At 34.4% G+C, this 13,691-nt stretch overlaps 1 protein-coding gene across 1 annotated transcript in view; it reads left to right on the forward strand.

Annotated features, from left to right (window-relative positions):
• The first annotated feature begins 222 nt into the window (after window positions 1-222).
• The window catches only part of LOC135221081 (heparan sulfate 2-O-sulfotransferase pipe-like), a 109,184-nt gene continuing 95,715 nt past the window's right edge, over window positions 223-13,691 (forward strand). Inside the window, exon 1 of the mRNA XM_064258870.1 lies at window positions 223-513. Coding sequence (XP_064114940.1) covers window positions 470-513 — 44 coding nt within the window. The 5' untranslated portion in view covers window positions 223-469. The remainder of the gene's footprint in view (window positions 514-13,691) is intronic.

Below are 13,691 nucleotides of genomic sequence, written 5' to 3' on the forward strand. Positions count from 1 at the left end.
CTGATTACCTGGAAGATAATGACCGAAAACTCTCGAGTAATACTCTACAGGAATGGAGATCGTAACACTTGGGAACCACACCCAAAAAAAATACCTTTGAAGAAACTTAGTTTATAGGCGTAAAATGTCTGCGGAGGAAATCGGGGATAAATCAAGAAACGGCAACTGCTACGCTCAGAGAAACGTCGGTGGGTTACGGGACCCCGAAGTGTTACAGCTTACAGGAGATAAGTTTAACGGCAACCATAATCAGAAACCAGTACCTCCTTGGCTGTGGCGATGTGTACAAGTGTACGTGAGCGTCTCTCGTGAAATGTTGACTCTACCAATTTAATACTGGCAGAATAACGTGCAGTGACCGCACGTACAGTCTGAAACTGGGTCAGAACAGTTACTCTTTTCGCTTGTACCCGAAATTGTAAACAGGCGTTTTTTTTTTTTTTAATAATCCATTTTATAATTTGATACAATGACTACTATCGGGCGGCTATGGAGGCAGTATGTACCGGCTAGGTAAGTACGATGGTGTTGAATGGTTAATAGCTATTCAGTCGGTTTTTGTTTAGTTAAGAAAGCTGTAGGTTATGTGAATTAGAGTATAAATCATGTGATAACTTTTTATTTTTTTTATTTTTAGGTAATTATTTACTAATTCTCATGAATGTACAATTGCACACCTGATTTTACTTCATTGAAGTAACCATTAGTATGTAACTGACACAAACAAGCTTCCTTACTATATATAGCCTAGTGCTTTGAAGTTCGGTAAACAAATTTTTAAAAGTTTGTAATTTTCGGTTGGGGGGACAAATTTGTGAATGTCCTATAGAAACTGTTGATGATGAACCCAACAGACTGTATTTCAAGCTTAAGTAGGTAGGCCTATGCTGATATGTATACTCTGTTTTTTTCCATCTGTCCATCCGCCTGTGGTGTTTGCGTATGGTAACACTGCGTCCGGGGCTTTAAATAGTTACGCTAGGTGTAAGTTTTAGGTAAATAATAGGATATCTGGGTGTACATTTGCAACTGAAAAGTGTTTTGATAATTTACTGTATGCGAATAACACCGATAATAATCGAAAAAGGATATTATTTAAAGCCCGGGACGCAGTGTTACCATGCGCAAACACCACAGGCGAATGGACAAATGGAAAAAAACAGAGTATAGTATATATAGACGTATGTGTAAATAAAGCATTACACACGCATAATATATATATATATATATATATATATATATATATGTATATAGGTATTAATATATATATTTGATAAATCATATATACATTATATATATGTTATATATATATATATATATATATATATATATATATATATATATGTTTAATAAATCACAACAATTAATTTTTGGGGCATCGTCGAAATATTCAGATAGCGCAGCAGTTTCCACAGGTAACAGCCGATCTATCTGGATACTATATGTCGAGGCAGTATCCAGATAATTATAGTATACTGATTTCGTAATTAATGTGCCAAGGAATGAATTCATTTATTGTATGTTAAGTATTTTTCTTTTATCATATCAGATATTGGCTGCTTCTGCATATTAAACTTAAAGGTGTTATGTTGAGAATAATTATAAGTGATTTTTTTTAGTATTGCAACCGAACATAAGACTTATAATAATAATTGGGTGATAAGAAGCGGAGTTTCTAACCGGTATGGAGATGGATGATATGTATATTATAGCTATACATTGTTCTTTGGAAATTAGACCACGTACGACGCTATTGAAGAGCGTAAGTAACCTATACTTGAATTTCATCGTCGGGAAGAGAAAGAGAGATTAGTTTTTATTTAAAAGAGGTGTTAAAAGAGAGAGGGGGAGAGAGAGTTTAGAAATCTTGAATCGGATAGTCCTTGGTGTTTGCAATTCCAGACTAAATCAAGATGATAATGTCATGAATACAAACACTTTAGTTTTGCGAGTTATTTAAGCAGTGGCAGCAGTTGCCCGAAGCATTGTTGAATGAAATTATCAGGTTATTTTTAAGGAAAAAGAAAGTATGTAACGAAGACGGCCCCCGTACTTAGTCATGCGTTAGACCTATACGTACCTGTACAGTCACTAAGGGTGCTTGCACTCTGAAGTCTCATAAGTCTATATACGTATATAATATATATATATATATATATATATATATATATATATATATATATATACTATATATATATATATATATATATATATATATATATATATATATATATACACCAAATCAACGACTTTCAATGGGAGAATGAATCTTTGGCGAATGCTCGTTAATCTTATTAAGCAATTGATCGCCATTCTATATACTACTTTGGGTCGGACTACCAGTAAGTTGTTGGCTTGTATTTAACCGGGTTTTGCTGCGTTTTCTACAAGTTGCCGACTTGTGTTTATGACCTGTCTGGCAACGGCGTGGAGGTACCTTAAGAGTCATAATAACATGGCCTGCTGAGTTTCACCGAAACCTTAAACTAAATTAAGCCATCCATTACACTACCTGCTCTCAATGGTCTTAAGTCCCTTCGGCGGTCTTGCGTGATCCCACTCCAGTAGGCCTATTTAATTATCCTGGTCAGGGAAGACGTGATCGTCCATCATGCTTTTTTTCTTTCTTTATAATAAGCAGATTCACAATAATCGAAAATGAGCTTCTGCTCTATCTGGCGCCGGAATATGTTTAGTTTGAGTAATCGCTAGGCTGAACACAAGGCGTGGGTTGATATTCAGCCTAGATAACAGAAGCTAAATTGCTTGGATATGCGTGCAAGCAAACACGAACACACACGTATATATATTATATATATTACATAAGTGTCTATATGTGCGTATGACTGTGTGCTTGTGTATATTAAAAAAGAATATTTTTAATATGTTAAATTAGCGGGCCCAGCAATAGATATTACGCTTGCATACTCATCAAAAGGTAATTTTCTTCAAGGCGTATTCTTGACGAAACCACCATATTATTATGCGTTCGTGTTTCCTCAAAGTGTGAGGTTGAATGAAGCCTTTCCGTTGAGGCTACAACTGCTTATTGCTCCCATTTTTGAACAATTGGGAGGTGCTGTACCGTGGAAGTTTTATACCTTGGTAATAGATGGATATAATCTGGTTTTAGATGCAAGTAGATATAGCTTATACTTATTTCTGGAAGTAATCCATGCATCTCGATAAATCGCAAGTTAGGTTTAGTGTTTGTTGTTTTTTGGGAATAAATGTAGGGTAATGTAAATTTATTGGAATAAAATTTCATGTCATAGGTCTATTAAAAGCTTAGGCTTCATGGTTTATGAACGATAATGTTATGGGAATTGAAACTTACAATCAATACAGGCAAACACTTTAGAATGATGAAACAAAGATTTCGTCAAGATTAGTCATAAAGTGTAAAGGAAGTTTGTTATTATTATTAAATTGCCATTGTATGCTGAACAAGTCCACTTTGGATTTTGCCATTCGGTGTCTGACGAAATTTATTAGTCAGTATAGTTATTATTTCTCACAACCCCATTCACTGCGCATTCCGAACCCCTCGGGAAACCTCATTCCACATATTTTCCCTTCCGCTTTCTGGGTAACCCCGTAACCCAATAAGAACCCCACGTTTCTTTATTGTTGACGTATTGTACTCATATAGGGTTAGGGGTGGGCAGTTGGTCGGCTTTGAATATATAGAGCCTATTCTATTGTGTTTGAAATGGTATTGTATGCCAGTTTGTGCGCTTTTTACGAACTGACGTAAAGGAAATTAGGCTGTTCAAATGCGTATGCATACTTATATATATATATATATATATATATATATATATATATATAATATATATATATATATATATATAATGTGTGTATATATATATATACACACACACACACACACACATATATATATATATATATATATATATACATACATACATACATACATACATACATACATACATACATACATACACGGAGTACCATGCTTTTTATGCTTAACTTTTACCAGGCACATATTGGGTTTATGCAGTTGTTAACATTAAGGATTTACAAAGTACGGTATATATACAATCTGTAATGGTGCATACTCAAAAGATGCCTGCAAGTTCTTGCCAGATACTTAGATGTCTAGCATTTATGATTTCGGTTACTATTACTTATCACTTTTCCTATCCTTGGAGCGCCTGTTTTTAAATGTGACTCTCCAATGCTTGTAATGAAAAACGATGAAAATTTGTGAATTAGCAGAATATAAATGAGAGCTTTTGTGATATTTATGAGGTTAATGAATGTGAAGACATTAACGAGAAGTTATTTATTATTATTATTATTATTATTATTATTATTATTATTATTATTATTATTATTATTATTATTGTATGTGGGTAGTAGACCCTCTTTCGAACAAGTATTATTGAAAGTGATTGCTGCATCAGCTGCATTCAGTTTATATATAGTTTCTTTTATTATTATTATTATTATTATTATTATTATTATTATTATTATTATTATTATTATTATTATTATTATTATTATTATTATTATTATTATTATTATTATTATTATTATTATTATTATTATTAAAACAAAAACTTCTTTCAGTTTTCTTCTGAAGATTGAAAAAGAAACCTAAAAATCACTGTGTATAACGTGTTTACTTCTAAGTATTTGAGTAAAATTAAATGTAAATACTTAGAAGTAAACACGTTACACAGCGATCTTGTGGATTTCTTTTTCAATTATTATTATTATTGAAAAAGAAACCCACAAAATTACTGTGTATAACGTGTTTACTTATAAGTATTTACATTTTATTTTACTCAAATACATAGAAGTCAACGCGTTACACAGTGATTTTGTGGGTTTCTTTTTCAATCTTCAGAAGAAAACTGAAGGAAGTTCTTGTTTGGATGATCATCATCATCGCATTAATGAACACACTATAGACGTCCCAAATTTTAACACGCACATAAGGGTCTAAGAGTCCCAAACGAAAGCGACCTTCCTTTGATCAAAACGTGGAAGCTGCAGATTGCCATTCACTTTTATATAACCAGTATATATTTTTGCCCTGCTCATAGCACATTCAAGGACGTATGGCTGCGTGGCATCGAGTAATATGTTTACAATTCCATAGAGTAACTTCCTTTGCAAGTTAACGACCCCTTTGGCTTGCATAATACTCTGTACGCATCGTGAATAGCATTAATTGTATATGGTTATAGTCAGGGACTGTAGGTAGTGAGCTGGCGTGAGTCATGTTCGATGAATATTGTATGTGTATAAGGATGTAGGATGTACTGCGAACCTTTTCTTGAATTCCTATACAACAACACCTTTCCTCAGGTACCCACGTGCTGTGTGGATTATTTTACGTCCATTTAGTTAGTTTGTCAGTACTGAGAATTGGATAGGTATTGGGCTGCCTCATTCTGTACTGAGAATAATATTGAGCACTTTTTCTGAGGCGAGGTTCCTCTTGGTTGCTCTTCAGCTCGACGGGCAGGCAAGCTGACTTTAGGCCATCGTTTGTCGAATGCGGTTCTTCCATTTAGAAGTAACCTAAACGTTCTTTAGTATACAGGAGGAAATCTCGCTGGTAAATAGATAAACTTTCCAGCAGTGCTCTTGTATATCTCTCGCCTAAATCAGAGGTTCCCAACCTGATGCTCGCGAACGCCAACTCTTCGTAGGCCTAACTGCCGAATTTAGAATACCCTTCCGCCTTTTTCGTTATATATATATATATATATATATATATTATATATATATATATATATAAAACGTAACATATATACAAATAAATATTATGTTAATTTACATGTAAAGTATCACATATATATATATATATATATATATATATATATATATATACATACATACATATACAGTACTACAATGTCTATGATAGTTATGTTGGTAACTGAATAAACATTCAAGCAGTAAAAATTCATTTGTGAATCTTCAAGGAAAGTTATTTAACTTTTTTCTTTATATATATATATATATATATATATATATATATATATTTATATATATACATATATATATATATATATATATATATATATATATATATATATATATATGGAACAGTATTCCATTGACTTAGTAGCAGTCCAGTTTTAGTTGTTTCAACCTCTTCGTCAGATTACTTCTAATTATAACGTGTGTTTTAAAGTTTTTTTTTTATTGTTTTGTATTTTTATTTTAAAAGGGATCGTCGAGTGTAAACTTTGCAAGAGATGCACTGCATTAGTTTATGGCACCATCGTCTGTCGGTATAACTAACGAGTTTCGTCAAGATTAGATTCCACCAGTAACATGAGTGTTTCGGTCGCTGAATTCCTATATACATTGTAATATGCTTGCATATGGTACGTTACAAGAAAACGTTTTATTTCTGCAATATGCGTTTGTCATGCCAGCTTCTATATTATTCGCGTTCAGTCATCCGTAGATTCCTTTTGATATCTGTGGTGTAAAATCATTGTCTTGCATTTACGCTTCTGGAAGTTTAGTGCCTGGAGACATGGAGTGCCAGTCATTAAAAAAAAAATAAAAAATAAATAAATAAATTAATTAAAATAAACAATTTTTATGATTGGTCATTTATGTATCATAAGGCGTATACTGTCGAGTACATAAAGAATTACTGTAATTAATAGCTATATACAGTAGATTCATATCAACCGTGCATTTGATGTCTAGGCCCGTCCTGATTGGCTGTTGATAAGCCAATCACAGGGCAGGATGTATGTTCCACCTCTCCCGAGGGATACTTCCGAAAGGCGTATCCCTCAGGAGAGGTGGAACATACATCCTGCCTATGTGAACTCTCTCTCGAGAGACTGAGAGTTTCCAGCCCTGTGATTGGCCTATCAACAACCAATCAGGAGCGTCGTTAGGGACTGGCCTAGACATCAGATCCACGGGTGATGTGAATCTACTATATATAGTATGTAAATTCCATACTCGAGTCTTTGTTAACAGACTGAAATAAGCGTAATAATAAAAATTCTCTTCCCTTAACGCCTGCTCCACATGGGAATTTTTTTCTTTTGGGGGGGAAGGGCGGTGGTAATGCCGTCAATGCAGCTCGTGCGGTGCACTGTAGGCATAACATACTGTTCTTTGCAGTGTGCTTTTGGCCCCTAGCTGCAACCCCTTTAGTTCTTTTTACTGTAACTCTTTCATATTCCTTTAATTCCATCTTACTTTTCACCCTCTTTTATCAATTGATTCATAGTGCAACTGCTTCGGGGTTATCCTCCTGTTACACCTTTCAAACCTTTTACTGTCAATTTCCGTTACAGCGCCTTATGACCTCATAGGTGGCAGTGCTTGGCCTTTGGCCTAAATTCTATATTCGTTTCTAGTCTTTCCATTTCTTAACGCCTGCTGTACATTGGCATTTCGCTTTTGGATTAGAGGCGTAGGTTATCTTTGAAGAAGAGTGCATAACCTTTAAAGGTCTCGCCATACGAAAGCGCTTCAGAGAATCTTTGTTGTATTTCCTTTAGAAGTAAGGAAAGCTCCTCTTCTCTCTAAAGAGTCGATTGACAAATTGGCGGTGTTTTGGGGAATACTCATTTAGGTATATGTAGAGATTCTCTCGAAATAAGTAAGAAATTTGCTATAAGAAATAAATGCTCGCTAACTATCGAGTAATTTTTGTAAAATTAAATTTTAGTAGGGCCGATTGACAAATTCGCGGTACTGTAGGTAATGTTTGTGTAGGTATATGTAGAGATTCTTTCGAAATAAGTAAGAAATTTGCTTTAAGAAATAAATGCTCACTAAGTAATTTATTTTGATTAAATTTTGGTAAGGTCGATTGACAAATTCGCGGTACTGTACGTAATGTTTGTGTAGGTATATGTAAAGATTCTTTTGGAAAAGTAAGAAATTTGCTTCGAGAAATGGAAGCTCACTAACTATGCATTTAATATTTTTTATAAACTTCATTTTTGCATTAAAACGATTCACTGACTTGCGTAGTACTATGTCATAGAGCGCAGGTGCTAAAAATGTCACCGGAGAAGAAATAGCGAGATGACGCCTTGCGAAAACGCAATCTTGTCAATGCGTGCGCGCCCTTCTAATTAACGGGCGTGAACGCGCGGTAGCTGTTGGGTGCTGGGCGTGATAACGTGGGTCCAAAACGGGGGGAGGGGGCGGGGAACACTGCAGCTGTTGCCCACGCCCCCTTTTTCCATTCTTTTATCTTTGCTGATCCAGTGACCGACTTTCATTCTTAGAAGAGACCGGCTTCTATTCTTAGAAGAGACGACTTGTAAATCAGCTACTATGTCTTTGTTCAGTTCCTCTGTGAAGGGTTGGTCTTGACGTGCGTGCGCGCGCATTGGTCCGGAAATTCGGGATGGGTGAACGGTGACGTGAAGAATTTCTGCCTCTCATTTCGTGCTTTGCTTAACACGTCCTAAGAGTGACTTGTGAGGAGTTCTTGCAGCGTAAAAATGTGCTTGATGGGCAACAGTGCAGTCAGTCATGTTGGTACTTTAAAATTTGGCATATTTACATTTTCTTGCAGGACTTTTCATTCCCTCAAGGCACAGAATGACCTGAAAATGTAGCTCTGAATCTTATGATCATATAGTAATCAACACGAGAAAAAATTGACTTAATGTTTTAAGTAGTATTATGCTGCTAATTTGAGAAGAGTCGCTCTCCAAGATTTTATTTTGCATAATGCGATGTTTATGATTTTGTAAGTCGCAAGCACTGCATTACCATGAAGGGTAATAGTTTGAAGCACTTTTCATTTCAAATGTTATGGATAGTAGACCATCGTGACCCCCAGTTGTCGTCAAAGTAGATTATATATATATTATACCCTATTTATATATATATATCTATATATATATATATATATATAGATATAAATAATATATATAATGATATAATAATATAAATATATATAAATATATATAAATATATAATAAATATATATATATATATATATATATATACTATTATATATATATTATATATATATATCCTATATATATATAATATATATATATATTATATATATTGTGTATGTGTGTGTGTAACTCTAGACTTCAGCAGTGACCGATTGACATACATTTCCTTTTCAATTCACACGAGGCTAACTGTCAGATGATGCTGAAAAAGCAGCATTAACGTTACGTGTTGAGAAAGAGTGACGTTTCCTTCAGTGTTGGTTGTTTATTGATAAATGCCTGACGGCTGTCTTCCGTTAGAACTCCTCTCTCTCTCCTCTCTTCTTCTCTTTCTTCTCTCTCCCTCTCCTTCTCTCTCTCTCTCTCCTCTCTCTCTCGTTCTTCTCTCTCTCTCTCTGCTCTCTCTCTCTACTTCTTCCTCTCTCTCTCTACTCTCTCTCTCTCTCTCTCTCTCTCTCTCCCTCTCTCTTTGTGGAGGCGAGGGTATAAATGCATGCGTCACAGGATGTTTACTTTGCCACGAAGATTACTTCTAAAATATACAGGATTTGATGAAATCAGAAATATGTTTGGTAGGTTCGGAAATATATTATTCATAATACCGCAATTCTTCATATCTGACTTTCCAAGAATCTTTTTAACTCAAGGGCCAAGCAAGCACCCATAAAGATGATCCCATTTCAACCCCCAAGACCCAAGTACTACAGGTATAGGTTGGGTCTTGTGGACTAGAATGGACCAAAGCACTGGTATAGGCTGGGTCTTATGGGCTGGCATGGACCCAGCAGGTATAGGTTGGGTCTTATGGGTTGGAATGAACCCCTGGTATAGTTTGGATCTTGTGGGTTGGAATGGACCCAAGCACAGGTATAGGTTGGGTCTTATGGGTTGGAATGGACCCAGCAGGTATAGGTTGGGTCTTATGGGCTGGAATGGACCCGAGCTCAAGTATGGGCTGGGTATTATGGGTTGGATTGGACCCAAGCACTGGTATAGTTTGTGTCTTATGGGTTGGAATGGACACAAGCACAGATATAGGTTGGGTCTTATGGGTAGGAATGAATCGAAGCACAGATATAGGTTGGGTCTTATGGGTTGGAATGAATCCAAGCACAGATATAGGTTGGGTCTTATGGGTTGGAATGGACCAAAGCACATGTATAATAGGTTGTCCGCTGTAAGGAAAAAAAAAAAGGAATTTGTGTGATTAATAACGTTCTTCTCTGGGTGGCTGTGAACCTTTCAGTTTAAAACGTAGACAATAGAAAATGTGATTGATATGCTAAAAAGTCAAAAGACTTTGATCTTGAAATACAGCTAAACTTACTATATTGAATTACCAAGAGAAATTTTACTCGACTATTAAGAGAAGTTTTCTTCTACATTCTTATTATGGTGGAATAAATTTTCCGCCCTTTGGTAGTAGACTTACTCTGTTGCATTTCGTACTCATGAAACTTATGACGTAACTAAAGGCTTTTTACCAATTTTCTTTAGGATTTACCAATTTCCTTTACAGGTTTTAGCAATATTCCTTACAGTTTTTACCAATTTTCGTAGATTTGTTACCAATTTTCCATAGATTTTCGAACAATTTTCTTTAGTTTTTATTACATATTTTCTTAAAATTTTTTACCAGTTTTCCTTAGTTTTTACCAATTTTCTTTAGAGTTTTTACCAATTTTCCTTAGATTTTACCAATTTACTTTGGAGTTTTTACCAATTTTCCTTAGATGTTTTAACAATTTTCTTTGGATTTTTTTTAACCAATTTTCCTTACATGTTTTACCAATTATCCTTAGAGCTTTTACAAATTTTCTTTAGATGTTTTACCAGTTTTCCTCAGAGCTGTTACCAATTTTCTTTAGATATTTTTATACCAATTTTCATTAATGTTTTACCAATTTTCTTTAGATGTTTACCAATTTTTTTTAGAGCTTTTACCAATTTTCTCTAGATATTTTCTATACCAATTTTCCTTAGATGTTTTACCAATTTTATTTAGATGTTTTACCAATTTTCTTTAGATATTTCTATACCAATTTTCCTTAGATGTTTTACCAATTTTCTTTAGATATTTCTATACCAATTTTCCTTAGATGTTTTACCAATTTTCTAAAGAAGTTTTACAAATTTTCTTTAGATTTTTTTTACCAATTTTCCTTAAATGACGAAAGAGTCGCTAGCTAAAATAACCCTGAATCTAGAACACGAGGCGTCCTTTTAGACTCGAGAGACTGGGTGCGGCGTGTTGGGCAAGCCCCATTGCTGCAAATTTGGCAGGAAATATTCAGAAAATACAGGTACTTTGCTTTAGAATTAACAGGGTTTGATTTCTAGTATTTTTTGACGACATTTCTCGTATTTTTTTTACATTTCTCGTATGTTTTGACGACATTTCTCGTATTTTTTTTGACGGCATTTCTCGTATGTTTTGACGACATTTCTCGTATTTTTTTTTACATCTCTCGGATTTTTTGACAACATTTCTCGTGTTTTTTGACATTTCTTTAAACTCAGAATTTTGAATGGAAGAAGAAAGTGACTGATATTTGATATTTTAGAAAGTTGCGTACGAATTATTGCTTTCTAGTAACTGATCTAATGTTTCTGCAATTCCCATTACTTTTCTTCTTTAAGATGTGTACCACATTCGTGGGTAGCTTGAATGTAAAGTCAGTGACCCCGTTGGTGGGCTTGTTCCATATCAATTGGGTTCATATTCTGAATACTGATAATAATAATGGCAATGAAAAACTTCTTTCGCTCCTCAGTGGCGTGGTTGGTTTGGTGTTGGTGTCCCACCCCGGTGGTCGCGAGTTCGATTCTCGGCCATTCCACTGAGGGCTGAGAGATGTGTATTTCTGGTGATAGAAGTCCACTGTCGACGTGGTTCGGAAGTCAGGTAAAGCCGTTGGTCCCGTTGCTGAATAACCACTGGTTCCATGCAATGTAAAAACACCCCAAAAAAAATACTTCTTTCAGTTTTTTTCTGAAGATTGAAAAAAAACCCACAATAAACCCACAATATTACTGAGTATAAATTGTTTACCTGTAATTATTTACGTATTATTTTACTCAACAAGTAAACAAATTACACTCGGTAATTATACTCCGTAATTTCGTGGGTTTCTTGTTCAATAACGACAATTCTAACGGGAGGTGCATTATGGACAACGGTTCATCGAAGGAGCCTTTGTTTTATCTCTGTTATCTTCCGGCAAACGTTGTTTTTCGACAAACATTCCATTCAATTCCCATTTAAGAACAAAGACGAGATAAAAGGGAAAATTGGTGTCTTATCAAAAGGGTTTTCCTGTATTTAAGGTGGCTGTGTGTGTCATTAGATTCTGCACGACGTCGTGTTACCCTCTTGTTATTTCTTTCAAGTGAACACCATATTCGTGAGAAGGTTTAATTTCGAGTCAGTGGCCCCTGTGATGGGCTTGTTCCGAATGAATAGGGTTTCATCTTGTGAATGATAATAGTAGCAGTAGTAGTAGTAATAGTAGTAGTAATATTGCGTATGTCATTAGACTATCAATGTCATATATGTGAATTTATATATATGTATATATATACACACACACACACACACATATATATATATATAATATAATAATATATATATATATATATATATATATATGCATACATATATATACGTATACAGGTATATATTATATGTGTTGCTTTTAAGTATATTATATGTATATAATGTATATATATATATATATATATATATATATATATATATATATATATATTATATATATATATAGCTTGGTCCCAGAGAATGTTATATAACCTTCTAGTTCTCAGCAAGATCTTTTAAAATAACTGTTAGCCCCATGCCCCTTCCACCCTGGCTGCGACCCACAACAAACGACTAACCTCCACACGATGGATTTTTATAAAGGAAAACAGAGGGACGTTGTTTTCATCCCCTTGGAATCGATCTTTCGATGGAGATGCGAGGTCTGAAAATAGGATTAAGCCATTCATTCTGGCTAATGAATCTTTTTCAGGTATCATCTAAGAATTATGAGGTGAAAGCAATGTTGTCAATTGTTATTTGTATTTTTTAAGTATTTAAAAATAAAATATTCCTAAAAAAAATTTATTTTTAATAAAACTTAAATTTTAGTTACAATGTTTTCTCATCGTTTTGTACGTAGATTTGTTAATCACTTACGTTCTGAGCAGTGTTGAACTGGTAGTACTTTCTTCTCTTGGACTGACTATAGGAACCAGTGCCCCGTGCCGAATTCCTTCCCCTAAATCTTTATGCTTCTTATTCCTTTTATGAATATTAACTAATACTAATTGTGTAGCCATTAGATCAATTCATGGTGGGCTTTCTCATCACTCAGCTGACCATTTTTCTTTTTACAAGACACTTGGTTCGTTGCCCTCTGATTACCTCCTCTTGTCAAGTCTGCCTAGAGGCGGATCTAGAAATCTTTTGTAGGGGAACCACTCAAAATTATAAGAAAACACACACACACATGTATATATATGTAACGTACACACATACGCTACATATATATCAATATTTATATATGTATGCACACATACATATATACACACTAGTAGTAGTTGTTGTTGTTGAAAAAATCATTAACTAAGCAAAGTTTAGCTATTAATGAATTATTGAAAGAAAACCAGTTGTTGTTGTAGAAATAACTAGCTAAGCAAATTTTTTGCTACTAATAATGACTTATTGAAAGAAAACTATGTTCTATCATT

The sequence above is a fragment of the Macrobrachium nipponense genome, chromosome 2 (genome assembly GCF_015104395.2).
Source record: "Macrobrachium nipponense isolate FS-2020 chromosome 2, ASM1510439v2, whole genome shotgun sequence".
Taxonomy (NCBI): domain Eukaryota; kingdom Metazoa; phylum Arthropoda; class Malacostraca; order Decapoda; family Palaemonidae; genus Macrobrachium; species Macrobrachium nipponense.